This window comes from Ceratotherium simum, chromosome 5 (assembly GCF_057802395.1).
Source record: "Ceratotherium simum simum isolate JZ-2026a chromosome 5, ASM5780239v1, whole genome shotgun sequence".
Lineage (NCBI taxonomy): Eukaryota > Metazoa > Chordata > Mammalia > Perissodactyla > Rhinocerotidae > Ceratotherium > Ceratotherium simum.
In genome coordinates this window covers 27041294-27057635 of record NC_141904.1, presented here as the reverse complement: position 1 = coordinate 27057635, position 16342 = coordinate 27041294, and the positions used below count along the sequence as shown (strand labels likewise).

Below are 16342 nucleotides of genomic sequence, written 5' to 3'. Positions count from 1 at the left end.
TCATATTCCAATTCTATAGTCCTCATCTCTGCTTTGTGTGTCAGAATTACCCACAGAGCTCTAAAAATATATTCACCAATGATGTTTTAAAAATATGTATATTCATATATTTTATGAGTATAAAAATATAAATATATTTCTTTAAATATATATTTATGTATATAAAATATATTTCCTATATCCAGGGACTCTGATTATTATATAATAAGAAGCTATAGTGTTTGGGAAAAGAAAACAACAAAAAACCTACAAGTGTTATGCAGGCAGAGCTGAGAGCTGCTATAACCATCTCATCTGAGAGTTTAAGGCAGTGAATGTAGTTGTCTCCCTTACTTGAATCCCTTTTGAACCCCTGTAGAGGAGTGTCCCCTCCAAACCTTCAGCCTATCCCGGGGGCTGCGGCCACTCCCCTTCCCTCCAAGCTGCTGCTTGGATTTTCTTATCCCTGTATTTTCCTTCCTACATCAGAAATCATTTTCCAGAATCTGGGACTAATGCTCATTTTAAGACTCACCCTAGACTTGCATTAGCCGGCTGTGCCAGGACTGGAGGTGGCAAAGGAAGAAGAAAATATACACAACTAGATGCTCTTCGATGCCATTTGCGCACTATTTTTGATCTCTAGATTCAGCTCTATTATTGGCAACTGGAATAGCATGGGAAGGCTCATTGTGTCTGGGACTTCCTCTAAATGTAGGCAAGGTGAATGCGGTCCATCCGGTATCCACACACTGCCACTTGTACACTGGCTTCCTGCATCTTTCCCTTAGGGCCTGATATGGGGAAACCCGTGGGGTGAGCATACAGGAGAGAGGCTCTGTATAAGCTCACTCTGTCAGGAATCGGCGTAGTAGTCACAGGATTCATCATAGGGTTATTCTGGTGTGTTTTAGTTTGGCCTGCCTCAGAAGCAGACTCTGAGACAAGGATTTGAGGGCAGAAGGTTTTTAGGAGAGGTGAAGGAAACAGGTTAGCGGAGTGGGAAACGGAAACAGGGAGGGCAGGCAGCCAGCCAGCGCAGGTGCATCACTTAGCCAGTTCCCAACGTGGGCGGCTGGAGCTCACCAAACACAGCTTACACCACACGGCTCACACTCTGTTTCATTGTTTTAGACATAAAAACTTCAGGGGCCATATAGAATGACAGAATTGAATTCACTCAAATTCTGTTTCTTCATCTTTACAATCACTGTGCTATCATTGTTTATCTATAATCTACTGTTTGCATTAAAAAATATGTGGTCCCACAGGATGCATGCATGACCTGCTGCCTTTATGAGCTCAGAGGATTGCAAACTGTTATGAACTTACTGATAAAACAAAAGCTTGTAGCTGAATTTGTGTGTTCGGGGTTGACTGTATAATGGAGAGCTCTCCAAATTAATTTCCATGTAGCCAAAGATGTTTATTATAGGATAAGTAATAAAATGAGCTAATTTACTATATACTAAATCTCAGCAGTAATTGTATCAATTGTTTAGAATTTAGACCAACAAAATATTTTTTAGAGAGTAGTCCTTTGTTACTGACATTATGTAGAGTTGCCAGTTCATGGTGCTAGTGGAAAGGAGACTTCCTTTTTTTAGTCCATTTAATTATTGTTTTCTAATTCTCTTTAATGTACCCCCTTGTTACCTGCAGCCAGAGCAGACCACAATCACTGCCCCACCGTTAGTACTCCACTGCCCACTACATTCACCCTAAACCCTCCAATCTAAGTTTAAAAGATTTCTCTGCTTTCTTCTATAGCCAGATATTAAGAAACCTGTTAAGATTGGGCTGTGTTTTTCAGGGAACCAGGTTTGAACACCAATTTTGATCAGAAACAACCAGGCTGCAGGGTGGGGAAATGTGTTCTTTGAATCTAAATTGTAATTCTAAGTGTTTTTCTTTTTTTTCCCTTTGGAAACACGTTATATACATAAAATAAGGCCTGAAGCTCTGAGTGCAGAGTGAAGCATTTATGGTCTGCTCATGGGAAGCCAACAACATTTCAAAACATGTTTTTCTTTTAATCTTATAAAATGCATTCTTAATCATAAACAAAGTCTGGGAATACAACTTCCATCAAACATTGCCTCTGGTGTGGTCCAATGGAATGGGCTAGAATGGACTAGAAGTGATCAGACTTAATTTTTACCTCAGATCTGCAGATAACTTTTCTATGCGAACCTGGGCAAGTCAGTTGTCCTCTTTGGGCTTCTCCCTCCCTCTCTCTCTCTCACCCCCTGCCTCCCCCCGCCCTTCTCTGATGGAGATGAGGCCATATGGCACCTTGTGAGGATGAAATATTATGGCATGGTTATTAGTGTAACCACAGCTGCTGCTAGCGTTATTCAGGAATCAGTTGTGTTATTTCATTTGCTTGCTTTTTTTATTTTTCACTAATGTGTAACCACTCAAAGTTGCAGTTAATTGGTTTATATTCCATAACATTGGAATACAGGATTTGAATAGGGGCATTCCTACTTTGCTTTTTTTAGAATTTAGGAAGAGAAGTAGCTCTCCTGAGCTTACTCACACGATTCACAAAACAGTCTAAGAATGCTCAAAACACTTAAAGGGGACATACTCTTTTCAAGGGTCTGAAAGGCCCCTTTTACTATATTTTATGGACACAGATATTACAAAAGGTATGTTTTGTCTTTTTCTTTAAAGAAATTCACTGGGGCCGGCCCAGTGGCGTAGCAGTTAAGTTCACATGCTCTACTTTGGTGGCCCGGGGTTCGCAGGTTCCGTTCTTGGATGCGGACCTACATACCACTCGTCAGCCATGCTGTGGTGGTGACCCACATACAAAATAGAGGAAGATAGGCACAGATGTTAGCTCAGGGCCAACCTTCCTGACCAAAGAAAAAGAATTTTTACATACCTGTGAGCATTAGGATTTAGTTATTTCACATTTGGTGACATCTCCCTGAGTGACTTGAGTTGTGTTAAGATGCATTTTCTTACTGTGTACATTTACATGCTATTCTTGTAAAAAGTGGTTTCCTGTGCAAACCAAGTGGAATGTTCAACCTATAGTATTTTTCCCACTCTTGCCTAATATAAAGCCATTGATGTTTAGAACATTTCAGGAAGTCTACACATGAAAATGTGTCACTCCTGAGAGCATGCAGCTTGAAGGTGAGAGGCAGGCAGACTGTTGCTTTTCACTTTATACCCTTCTGTGCTCTTTGAATTTTCTACCAAGAGCATGTGTTACTTTCATTAAAAAAAAATTTAAAAATTAAATTTAAAACTAGTTACACAAAATGTAAACAAGAACACTGCTTTTATAAATAACTAAGACAGCATCATATTTGTTATGCTATGAAAGTGTATCTAATTTGTCCATTTATTGATTGTTTAGTGTTTATTATGTGAAGACCTTTTGGCTAGGCTCTCTTTGGTAATGGATATAAAAGCAACGTCACATTTTTCCATGCTCTTCAAGGCCCTGTTTTTAAGGAGATGAGATGGGTACACGTAAAGATTGTTAAACACGTGTCTGAAGCAGCACAGGAAAGCCTCAGTGTTCCCTGTAGTCAGTTATTGTGGATAAAAGAGGCTTTTGGGATGCCTGATTTATCTCCTCGCATACTGGGATCTCAAGGGTTTCTGCTGTATGGAATCCACGTGTTTATCTCCCCATCAAACCCAGCCACGTGCTCTGCCCACTGCATTCTGAGCCAGCAGAGCTCTTTCCTGGGCGATCTCTGGTCACCAAGTCCATCCCCACTAGTGTTGTGTGTAGCTTGTCCCCCATCCCATCCCAACTTCATAGCTCTCCCTCCGAGACCCTTTCTGATGCTAAAAGAAAGTACTACTTTCCTCTGTTTTAGACTTCTTGTTTTCCTTGTCTCTACTTTCACCTCTGCAAATTGGACCTTAGAGTCATTACTGATGAATCAGCAAATTACTTTCAACCCGGGAGCTAAAAAAATACAATTTTTTACTCTTTTGGGGCATTACTGGGTCACTTGATACCAGGGATGCCATTATGGATGCTTAATGTTTGTTGATATGCTGTGATCAAGTCAGCCAAAGTTTTCATCTCTAAGACACAATGCAAATATGATTAACATGGAAAATATATATTATATAGGAAGTCAGGGTAATAAAAGCTTAATTTGACATTTAGAGGATAAAAAATAGAACATGGAGGCTTTTGCTGCCAATTATACAGTTCAGGTATATAGATTCAAGAGAACTTTTCTTTCTTAGGACACACACGAGTTGGAATATAATGCCATTCTACTGAATGTCATAAATAAACACATCAAAAAAACACCTTTGCATGTTGCTTTTTATATGGAGACTGACCACTTTTCTGCCCATTTGTCTATAAGTGGAATCATCAGAACTTGTCATTGAGAAGGTAACTAAATGTATCACTGGAAGTTGCATGGGTTTGTTAAGGGTCTAGTCTAGACTATTAAATATCATTTCATGGGCACTCTGGAAGATTGAACTTTTAAGGTATTGAAATTTATTTTATAGAGGGGCAAATTTGGCAGACCATAGCAGGATACATTTCCCTATAAAATGAATCCTTCTGATACTTCCTTTGTAATGTTTAGAAAGTAATTTGGTAGCTTGAATCAAGAGACTTAAAGATAGTCATATCCTTTGCCCTATAATACTACTTATGAAAATCTCTCCTAAGGAAACAACCTAATATGTGATAAAAGATTTAATGAGTAGGATGTTCATTACAACCTATTTATATAGGGAAAAAAGGAAATAATACAAATGTCTAATATTAGATAAATGGTTAGATATATCACCTCTATATATTGTAAGCCTATGCTGTCATTAAAAATCATGTGCATTTCTAAAAATATATATAGTTCCATGAGAATTTCTATACAAAGTCACTTTAAGTTATCTAAACTTTTTAAAATGTGCATATACAAATAGTGAGAAAATAAAAGACTGGTACATGATTACCACTATTAATATTTTGATAAACTTCTCCTTGATGGAATTATGGAATTTTTTTTCACTTTTAAAAAATTTTCCTGATGACTTAATGAGTGATTTATTTTAATTTTAAAAAGTCATTTGTCAGGGCCAGCCCCGTGGCATAGCGGTTAAGTGCGCGCGCTCCACTGCTGGCGGCCCGGGTTTGGAACCCCGGGCAAGCACCGATGCACCGCTTGTCAAGCCATGCTGTGGCGGCGTCCCATATAAAGTGGAGGAAGATGGGCACGGATGTTAGCCCAGGGGCAGTCTTCCTCAACAAGAAGAGGAGGATTGGCATGGATGTTAGCTCAGGGCTGATCTTCCTCACACACACACGCAAAAAAAGTCATTTGTCAGCTTTCTTGCCCATTTACCTTTTCTTTATGCGAGTACCTTAACTTGAGAACCATCTCAAAAAGGGAGGTTATAAAGATGCTGGGCAATAACAGGGAAGGCTAGCCTCTTTCCACCCCCTCCATATATTACTTTGATTTTTGAAGGTATAAGATCAATAAATATCTTGATCTAAGATAATCAAGAACAAGCAAACAAAAACAGTATTTCTTGAAGCATTATGACTTGCTGAATTTAAACTGTGGTTGGAGTATGGTTTCACATTTCAGGAATCATGAAGCTTCAAATGAGGGTCATTGTCAGTGTCAGCCTTTTAAAAGTGATAGGAGGAAAATAGTCCATTTCGCTTCTTGCAGATTGTCTTTCCCGAGGAAGAAGGAAGAAAGTACAGAAGCAGACTTGTGACTGCCCTGCTGTGTGATCACAGAGGCAGGCACAAGACTTGTGAGATGTTTACAGGATGCTGAAACCAGAGGCGATCAAACCCGCCCGTCACAGAGCCAGGGCATTTCAAAGCGTCGTGTTTCATGATACTCTGCTGAGTGTGAAGGAGCCTCGGAAGGAAAAAAGGAGAGGTGGAATTTAAAAGACTCAAATTAAAATCTGAGTTTAGAAAAGACTTCATTAACAAAATAGAAAATTAAAGGTGCTATGAGAGATTTGTGTGTAACTGGAATTCAGCTGGCTCAGAAATCCTTAGTGGATTTCTCTCTAAGTCCCCATAGTTCTAGAGACTTAGTGAGAAATCCACTTTTTACCTGCTAGGAACTTCAAGTAGTGCTGACTTTGTGAGCCTGGCAAGTAACTTATCCTTTCTGAATCTCAGTTTGTTATCTCTAAAATGGGCATAATAATAGCACCTAACTCATAGGGCCACTGTGAACAGGTAAATAATTTAGCACACGTGCGATGTTTAAAAAATAAAATAAGTATGAGTTCTATTAATAATCACCAATTTTATATTATTAATGCACATTTGATCTCTCAAAAATGTAAATGCTTTAAAATTGAGTACGTCTTTCCTTAATTTTACCTGTACTTGGAGGCAATACATCCACCCTTCGAGCCTATTCAAGCTTTAAGATCTTATAAAACTATCTAATAGCTATTTAATTATGACTCTCAATCTGCTACTAAATGCAGAAGATTATATTATACAAAAGTTCCACTCTATTTGATGACGAAAAGTAACCCCAGAGTCAGAGTAGTTGAAGTTTTTTACCCAATCTTGCCACATTTTTAACTGTATGTGTATGGTGTATGTATGTGTGTGCGTGAATGTGTGTAAGGCACCCATGGGTGGATAGATTTAATTTTTCTGTCTTTTCTAGCTTCTGTGAAGATATTACATTGAAATATAATGCTAACAATCCAATGATTTTCTGAGAGGATGCGTATTTCTCAAATGTTCACATATTTCTACATATCATTTCCACCCTTCCCCTGGGGACATGACATAGATGGGTCTTAGCTAGCCAAAGATATTATGGGGAACATTTTATTTTCTGGATCTTTACCTACTGTTGCTAAGCCCCTGCTATCGAGGCCAAAACTTTTGACTTTCTCCTCATCTCCCTAACTTACCTGACACTCAGTCCTGAAGCAGGCCACCTACATCTGCCTTTTATCGCCTACCATGCAAGATAAATTACTTAAATGTTGTTGACTAGGTTAAAACAGTTGTCTGATCCATTCAGGTTCCACCTACCCACACACCAACTCCCAGTCACAAAAGATATTAACCAAAGTGAATCAAGAGTCCGTCAAGAAAGTCAGGATGAGAATGTCTTCTACTGACTACTTCTTAGGCATTCATAAGCCAAAATGGCCCCAGGAATGCTTTTCCGTGTAACTGAAGAAGCTCCGCGGAAAAGAAATATTTTGATAAAATCAGTTGTGTGGATAAAGAAGGTTGGCAAACCATCTATACACACACATACACACACACACACACACACAGTGACACAAACGCTTTCTACTTTGTATGAAGATGGCGTAAATGAAAATAGTGCAAAACAATGTGTGTGTGTATGTAATATATATATTTCTTGCTCCCAAGAACATCTTCATACAAAGTAGAAAGCATTTGTGTCACCACATGGCAAGGGAGGTGGTTGAAAGCAAACCTCAGTGAGACCTCACAACCACCACCACAGGGCAGCTGTGTGGCTCTGTATTTCAGTTCCTCGAGTCTTCTCAGAAGATGTTGCCTCTTTTCTTTCCTTAATACGTTGAAATATGAACATTGCAATAGCTATGGATAAAAATGCGATGTTCAAAGTAGGGAATCTAATTTGTAAAAATATACATTTTTTATATTGGACTCAGTAAAGTTATAATCATTTTCAAAGAGAGAAACATAGCTATAAACCCATTTCATGTATTCATTGCCTCTTATTCAAGATGATGATAATTGGTGCTGAGCTAGAGTGCCCCTCAACATATTTTCATCATTAATATTCAGTGGTTGTGGGGTTGGCCCAGTGGCTTAGTGGTTAAGTTCGCACACACTGCTTCAGTGGCCCGGGGTTTGCAGGTTCAGATCCCGGGGCGTGGACTTACACACTGCTTATCAAGCCATGCTGTGGCAGGCGTCCCACATATTAAAAAAAGAGTAGAGGAAGATGAGCACAGCTGTGAGCCCAGGGCCAATCTTCCTTAGCAAAAAGAGGGAGACTGGCAACAGATATTAGCTCAGGGCTAATCTTCCTTACCAAAAAAAAAATAAAAAATTCAGTGGTTCTGGAAGCTGGCACGACAATCAGAAGAATCTTTGTTTGTTTATGCTTGCAGAACTGACAACAGTCTAATAAATACCATTAGAAAGGAAAAACCGCTAAAAAAGGATTTAAAAAACAGGAATGGCAGAAAGGACATAAATGGTTACAAGAGAAAATTTCATAGCAAAAACACATGACTAAGTGAGAAAAATAACAAATACCAACTGTAAGAAAAAGGAAATTGTGAGCAAAATTTTGAGAGAAAGCTGCCATCGTGAACTTTAGTAATTTTTAAAAAACAAATGTTGATAAGTAGAGTTACCTTGGTTATGTATGACACTCCAAAGATGTTATTGGTTTATTAAAGAGAAACATTTATTTATAGGGTGTCTGCTTAGCCTATGAATCAAACCCTCATCTTCTTGGTTGTTTGCATTTGAAATTAGCCAATCACTGTGGGCTTTACTATCCTATTACTGCTTTTTTTCAGAGTCATGAAGATCTTGTGCTATTCTGTTACTCTTCCTCCTTGAACCTAAAACACATAGCCAGGAAAGCTTGTTTGTATTCTGTTTAGAAAGAGGGTATTTAATTAGTGCCACTTCTGTAAACACACTATGTTTAAACTGATTACATTTGTTACACATCACCTCCAACTATACCTTTAGCAACTAAATCACTCTTCCTCATCAGCTATCATTTATGTCTTATTAGCATCAAGAGGAAATGAAACAAAGTCACACCCATTTAATTTCATCTCGGGACTCTCAAGTTTAAAGCTGATATTGATAGTGCTTTTTGGTAATGCATTATTAAAAAAATGAGTAATTAATTAAGTAATGTTATATAAGGTGGTCAGAGCACATGATTACAGCCTTCTATGTCATAAGCATATTTCAACCGTAATCCCCGGAACTGCACCAACACCAGGCGTGACATTTTGTTATTGTATCACTTCTTAAAGGCATGTATGTACTAGCTAAGATTTTTCTCCTCTTTCTTCTTCCTTTTTTTCTAACTATGCCTGGCAGGTACTAAGCACAAAACCATGCTGGAAGCCCGGAATGGAAGCGGCACTATCAAAGCCTTTCCTAGGGCAGGCGTGAAAGGCAAAGGACCAGTTAATAAGGGAAATACAGGCCTACAAAACAAAACGTTTCACTGTGAAATCTGTGATGTGCACGTCAACTCGGAAACACAACTTAAACAGGTGAGCGGCACATATTCCTGACATAAAAACAGATAGGGGACACTTATGTGTGTTTCCTTTAGCTCTCTGTCTTTTCTGTTTTTGCCTTCCATCCATCTGTCTACCCATGCATCCATGCACTTATCTTCTACTCACTGTCCCTACTTATTTATGCTAAAACATAATGGCTTCTAAGACCTTTCAGAAATTGTCTGGGGTTTGTACTATTCTTATATAGGAAGAGTGGGAGGAAAAGGGGTATTAGATCTGTTCTCTACCAGGTTTCCCAGTCAAAAGGGTCGATTTTCTTTAAAGGTCAAATTGCAATGTTCCATTTTTACTTGTTTAGATATTTACATGCCACAACTAATTTTATACTGTGCTATTCTTTTATTTTATGTACTTTATTACATGGTGTGTACTGTATTTCTAAATCCTGCAGCCACCTGCTACAGGGATGACTAATCCTGTTGCATTCACATTTACTCTGAATAGCCTTCCAAACAGTTCAGTTATACATTGCCAATCAAAGGCCCAGCCCTCATATTGTGTTGTGTTTTATGTGCATATGTACAATATTGCACTGATTTTATGCACCTTCGTTATTTATCTGTAGAATTTAAGGGGTTGACATTTGGCTGTACAAATGTGAGGGTAAATATTAGTATGGAAATAAATTCATGCCTGCCGGGCTTCTTTGTTTATTTGCACATAAAATTCCTTCAGACATTCCCTTCCTGTGTAAATTCTCTTCTAAAAAAGGAGATCTGCACAGTGATAAGGAGAAAGACTGGGAAAAAGAAGATCTGTCTATCTGTTAAAAATGTACTAAAATGGATAGCATAAAAATATATATCCTCAAGGCATCAGAATCCAAGGGCAAGAGTGCATGCTCTTTTATTTGTCTTTCTGAAACTTGCATGAAATAATTACTATCCCCAGGTTACAGCAATATTTATGAGGGTTTTTGGGTGATGTTTTACAGCTGTCATTTTTAATTGCTTTTAATAGCACATTAGCAGTAGAAGGCACAAAGACAGAGCTGCTGGGAAGCCCCCGAAACCTAAATACAGTCCTTACAACAAACTGCAGAAGGCAGCACATCCGCTGGGGGTGAGTGTCATTTTGTTTCCCAAAACACAGTAGTCTTTAATGTCTCACAGTCTGCTGAACTTGGACTTTTTTTTTTTTTTTGGCAGTTAATAAATGAAATAAATGGAAGGTACCTAAGTAATGACAAACAATTGATTTGAAAGTCCAATCCCTGCTCCACCAATAGGATTATTGGTTTCATGAGTTGTTGGGTGTTCTGCCACCTTTAGACAGAGTCCAGTCCCTTACCTTTTTGAGTTGGGCTCAGGGTTATGACTGAGCATGAGGAAGGGAGAAAAGGCAAACTCTTTTGAGTCAAGTAAGTAATCACATTTAAATCTGAGCTTGACATTAGTGGATACATTTAAGAAAGGTCAGTGAAGAACAAGTTCTTGCATCTCCTTTTTACTTTTTATTATCTTTTTTTTTTTTTGCGAGGAAGATCAGCCCTGAGCTAACATCCATTGCCAATCCTCCTCTTTTTGCTGAGGAAGACCAGCTCTGAGCTAACATCCGTTGCCAATCCTCCTCTTTTTGCTGAGGAAGATTGGCCCTGGGCTAACATGCACGCCCATCTTCCTCTACTTTATATGGGACGCCGCCACAGCATAGCTTGACAAGCGGTGTGTCGGTGCGTGCCCAGGATCTGAACCTGCAAACCCCAGGCCACCAAAGCAGAGCCCACGAACTTAAATGCTACACCACCAGGCTGGTCTTATCTTTAAGAGACAAAGCTTCGGTATTGTTGATACCCTCAACAATTTTGGACTTTGAATAACACAGTCTCAAATGCGTGGCTTATTTTATTTAATTATTTACCCAAGGACACGATCTAAGGCCTGGGGAATGCCCTCTTCCCATTACCCCAAATGTACCTTTTAGATTAGTAAACCTACTAGTACTAATGTCTGACCTGGAATTTTTATAGAATTTTTGAGGGAAATCTGTGAAATTCCTGACATCTTAGACTAATATTTATGAGCATTTGCTTTTCTTCCTGATTGAATTGACCATAGCTTTCATCAGAGAGACCCAGGGCTCAATAAAAAGTTAAGAACAACTGATGTATAGTTATGTGCTGAATTGTGCATTTTTAAATCTGTTCTCTTCAAAATAGATCTTATTAATAGTTGGTGCTATTGTGTGCTGCTGACACAGAAAAATATAGTTAAAGGAAAACTGCAATCATCTATTATGAGACCTCAGTATGAGTTGACCCAATTAATTTAGTAGCATCACTCATTTTTATGCAAATGAAGTCACTTGACTCTTTTGTACAGAAGCAATTTTAACTGCCTTGAGAGGCTGTGAATTCTGTGCGGAGCTGATGTTTCGGTATCACTGGTCATAACCTTGAGTGCTATTTCTGACCAGCGTAGATGCAGCTTTCAACAATGAAGTGAATGGTTCTTAAATAAATAGAGAAGTCAAATTCTGTTAATGTTATCATCCCAAACCTCCTTCTTAACTATCATTATGTTACTGTTTCCATAAATGGGAACATTCTCTCTGTGAGAACAGCCATCTTCCTAATGCTATGAGCCAGAGAGAATGAACTAGTTTTGTAGAGTGGGATTCAGAGAATGTTGTTACATTTGCACAGAAAAAGCAGAACATGTCAAACTTTGGGGGAGATAAGTTTTCTTGACTTCTTTATTAAGAGTGGAATTTTGTTATTTTTATTTCTCTTGATTAGTACCTTACACCTTGCTATCTACTCAGTTTACATACTTGGATAGTCTAATAGTAGCTGACAGCATTAATAAATCTCTCTTTAAAAATGTCTGTTCCATGATAATGTGCGTGTAAAGGGTGGAGTAAAAGTTCCCTATTTTTTCTCAAGATGAATACTTTCCTCAGGAAATATATTTATCAAGGAAAATAAAATAAAGTTGCTGAGTACTTTTCTGGAAGACTCTTCAATATCCTAGGTCAACCATTTTCAAGGATCTTCCAACTCTTTCCAAGGAAAAATGTTCTACACTTTCCATTATTTTTGTTGCTTCACAAGTGTGAGTTTATCTTTGTAGTTGTTTACTGCTGTATGTTAAAACTGCCCGCCATTTTGGATTCTGAGGGTAGACTCCAAAACTTTTGTTCTGCTCTTTCTTCTCTCCCTTGCAGGTAAAATTAGTCTTTTCAAAAGAACCTTCAAAGCCATTGGCTCCACGAATTCTACCAAACCCTCTGGCAGCTGCAGCGGCCGCTGCTGCTGTGGCAGTGAATTCCCCCTTCAGTCTTCGAACTGCCCCAGCAGCGACACTGTTCCAGACTTCTGCACTTCCTCCAGCCCTGCTGCGGCCAGCTCCTGGACCCATTCGGACCACCCACACTCCTGTGCTGTTTGCTCCTTACTGAATTCCAAATGGGAGTAATTGTACTGCAATAATTTTTCAAAAAACGAAAAACAAAACCAACAAAAGAGAACTATGCAGTGTTTATTTATAGTTTAAAGTATATCTGAAGAGCCAGGACTTTTATATAGTGAATTGAAAAGATTATAAAAACAGGAGGGAGGTTTGGGGGCGGGAGGGACGGGGTGGTATTTTCTCCAAATTAAAGCATTCCTCTTGGACATTGATTGTTTTAGAAGTGATCTCCAGCATTGACTTGTAGTGGTATCTAGAACTTCCGAAGCCTTTGTGACTGTGCTTTTGGGCACCTATTTCCCTCTGCATTGTCTTTCCTGCTTTATGAAACAACTATACATTGTCTAAGGGCATTAACTGGTTCCAATGTATATATAATAATTTACTCTGTAGATTAAAATAATACAAAAACAAAAAACAAAAGCAACACTGTGAATAGTAGTACCCGTGCTGGTCCTCTTGCTATGACAGCAATTACTGGGTATTTATCCCAACAAAAGTAGATACAGTAGATGTCTTGTAAAACAATAGTGCTGTGTCTCAATCTATGCCACTAGGTTTTAAAGAATTGCAAAAGGTAGAACGAACAACTATTTCATGCCAGGAAGCAGTCAAAAAATAGATGAACACCAGAAGGTGGTGTGGAGGTCTCCCTGGTCCACAGTCTCCCCCTTCTATCCAGTTTGGAGATGACCTTAAGTTCAGAACAATAGAACAGGGCTAAGCGTAGAGGTGGGGGAGATAGTAAGAAAGATGATTTCTTAAAAAGTACTATTTTCCCACCCTGAAAGTATTGCTGGAAAAAGGGAAATGTTTGTAATGAGCCTCCATCTGAAAACAGATAAACCCATGCATCATGGGTGTTTAGAAAGAAACCAGTACAGCTATTCTGTTTCATGGATAAGGGACGATCATAACCTGGGATGATAATGCAAAGTAAAGATTTTTCATGTAGTACATATCCAATAAAAACAGAGACTATTATATCTCTGCAATATCCCCTTTATATCATACCAGTAGGGTTATCTCTTAGGCAAAGGTTTCGGCTTTGATGATAGACATTAGCTATTGTGGGTTTTTTGTTGTTTTTTAGATTTCCTACTGACATGATATAAACAATTAATATATATTTAAATGTTAGTAAAACAAGAAAAATGAATCTGAGTTAATTGCAGACCAAGGATGTGGTGTTAAACAAAAAATACTGGTAAGATGCACTCAACCATTATTTCTCTAGTGGAGTTGTGAAAGGCTGACAGCCTTCGATATTCACCATAAGGCTGAAAGGAGTTGATGTTTTACCTTTAAAACAAGATTTATCAGGGGTTATATATAAATATATGTATATTGTATATATGTTAGAAAGATTAAGAGAATAACTTATAAAAAGAAAATCTATATAAAATAATTATATAACCAGTCTGTGTTACATGTTATCATTATGTTGGTAACAGATAGCATAAAAATAGCTGTGCCTTTAATTTGTCATAAAGGCTATTTTCTTTTTCCCATAGAAAGCTAACACATGCCTATCACCATGTGGGGTTCAATGCAGCCCGTCTGTTGCATTAATAAGAACAATGACACTCAAACTTAGAACAATGATAAAACATGTACAGATCAACCCTACAGGATTTAGGTTTAGAGAAAAAAATATTTTTGGAAGGTTTTGTAAAGACTATTTAAAAATATAGGGAAGGGCTGGGTATGGCCTTCCTGAAACTGCTCTTATCTAAACTCTAGTAACCTTATGAGAGGTATGAAGATTCCAAATGAAACCATTTGAGAGATAGGTATTTAGCATTTGTCATTTTATATTTAAGAAACACCCATAGCGTGCTTGGTGCTCAACATTAAACATGGTCTTTGGAGTTCTTCTCCGCCATCTAGCTATAGACATTTGTCATATAAACATATCTTTAAAGCAGTTGGCTTTAAACGTATATCTTTTGTTAAACAAACAACCAAAACAAAAAAAAAAAAAAAAAGGAGGAGGGCACGCAGGCAGGAAGGAAAAGAAAAAGTATTCCATCAGTCTTTGGTAAAAAAGAATTTCAAACCATACATCTCTGGTTAAACCTGTTGGTGAGCATTAAAATTTGTTTTTGAGAGTATCTGGTGATTTTGCATTCACCGATATCTCTACTCTCTGGTCTTAGCAAGTGTTTCCTTTTTTCACCCACAGACCCTGCAAGTTCAGCCAGGTGGAGAGTTGCTCATGAGTCTGTTGTTTGGGGCTCTGTGTTCCATGTGACCAGCTTCTGACTGTTTTGAGCTTTAGTTTCCTTTTTCTGCTTTGTCAGATATTTTGATCTTTCACTGTAAGTCAGCCTGAATCCTTATCCAACAACCTTCACACCTGAGAAAACCTCCCTTTCTTTTGGAGAACTTAGTGGTTCAATGCAATCTCACTACAATGTGCTTTCTTTCGCCGTTCCTCCTCATTTTCACCACAGTGAGAGCCAGTCCACTAGAAGTCAGGGCCTGTGGGATACAAGAGTTTTGGATTTCAAGGTGTTACTAACTTTAATGATTTGCTGGGAGCAAACAAATCAGCCATATTTTCTCCATCAGCCATATGAGAAATCTCAGAAATACCTAAATCCCTTCTGCCTCACTTCGCTATGGAACCATTTTTGTTTAAATGGTCTCTTAAATTGGAGTTGTAAGCATCAGTTGTCTTTTACTCACTACCTAATAAAGGATGAAGCCTAACCATAGAACTTATAGTGGATTCTCTGTGAATTGTTTTCCCCCACTCCACATATTTATCAACACGAGATCAACATCTGTTACCGTTTAGACTGCTATAAAGCTATATCCTTTCCCTTAGGGAACTTTTTTCATGAATAAAGATCAATAATTCAGATTGGTCAGCAGTGGTGCTCTGAAAATCCCCAAGGGTGGTCTGATTTTATGGTTATATCACTTCCCATGCATCACACCCATGGCAAGAAGTGATAGAGAACACATCTCTAATTTCATTTGAAACAAATATAAATGCATTGCAGGAGCCAAATGCCTGTGGAAAAAAGCACTGTTACACCTCATCCAGATCATCCAGACAAATGGAAAACAGTTTTTGGGGAGGTACTGTATTTCTCTTCTGAGAAAACAGGTGATTACACTTGACAAATTGCTCCTCTCACTGGTCCTAAACTTTGAAGAGTGGTTGTTCTATCACATAAGCAAACACAGTTGGCTTTGGCAGTTTATATCATCACTGCCTCATCTGAAAGGATTGCATTCTTTAGGTACTATTGGACTTCTCCTCATCTATTGCAATAATTCATTGCCATTATCACCAGACATATAATTTGATTTTTTGAAAGGTGCTACATATTTTGCTGCCAAGGAACTATTTAGCCAAGAGAGTGTTTATACACATTTGGAAATTGAAAGAGCAGGAAATCATAAAAAAAAAAAAAAAAGGGATTTAAAATTAAAAGATAATGAAGTTTTAAAAATAGGATCGTTCAAAGTTTATTGTGGATCTGCCCATGTAAGTTTCTAAGGCACAGAACCAATACATAGTAGACATGGGCATTAATTTTCACTTACAATTAAATTTTAAATTAATATCTTTGTCTCCATACCCGTGTAATGTTTCAACTTTCCTGAAGAAATCAGACACAAAGCTGAAAGGTGACTCAAAAAGTCTAGAGACG

General features: G+C 38.1%; 1 protein-coding gene across 4 annotated transcripts in view; it reads left to right on the top strand.

Moving 5' to 3' along the window:
* The window catches only part of ZNF385D (zinc finger protein 385D), an 817460-nt gene extending 804637 nt beyond the window's left edge, over positions 1–12823 (top strand). For all 4 annotated transcript variants that reach the window (XM_087430608.1, XM_087430607.1, XM_087430609.1 and 1 more), the window contains 3 exons: positions 9056–9234; positions 10225–10326; positions 12430–12823. In XM_087430608.1, the coding sequence (XP_087286734.1) occupies positions 9056–9234; positions 10225–10326; positions 12430–12663 (515 nt within the window). In that variant the 3' untranslated portion in view covers positions 12664–12823. The remainder of the gene's footprint in view (positions 1–9055; positions 9235–10224; positions 10327–12429) is intronic.
* Positions 12824–16342: the final 3519 nt, after the last annotated feature.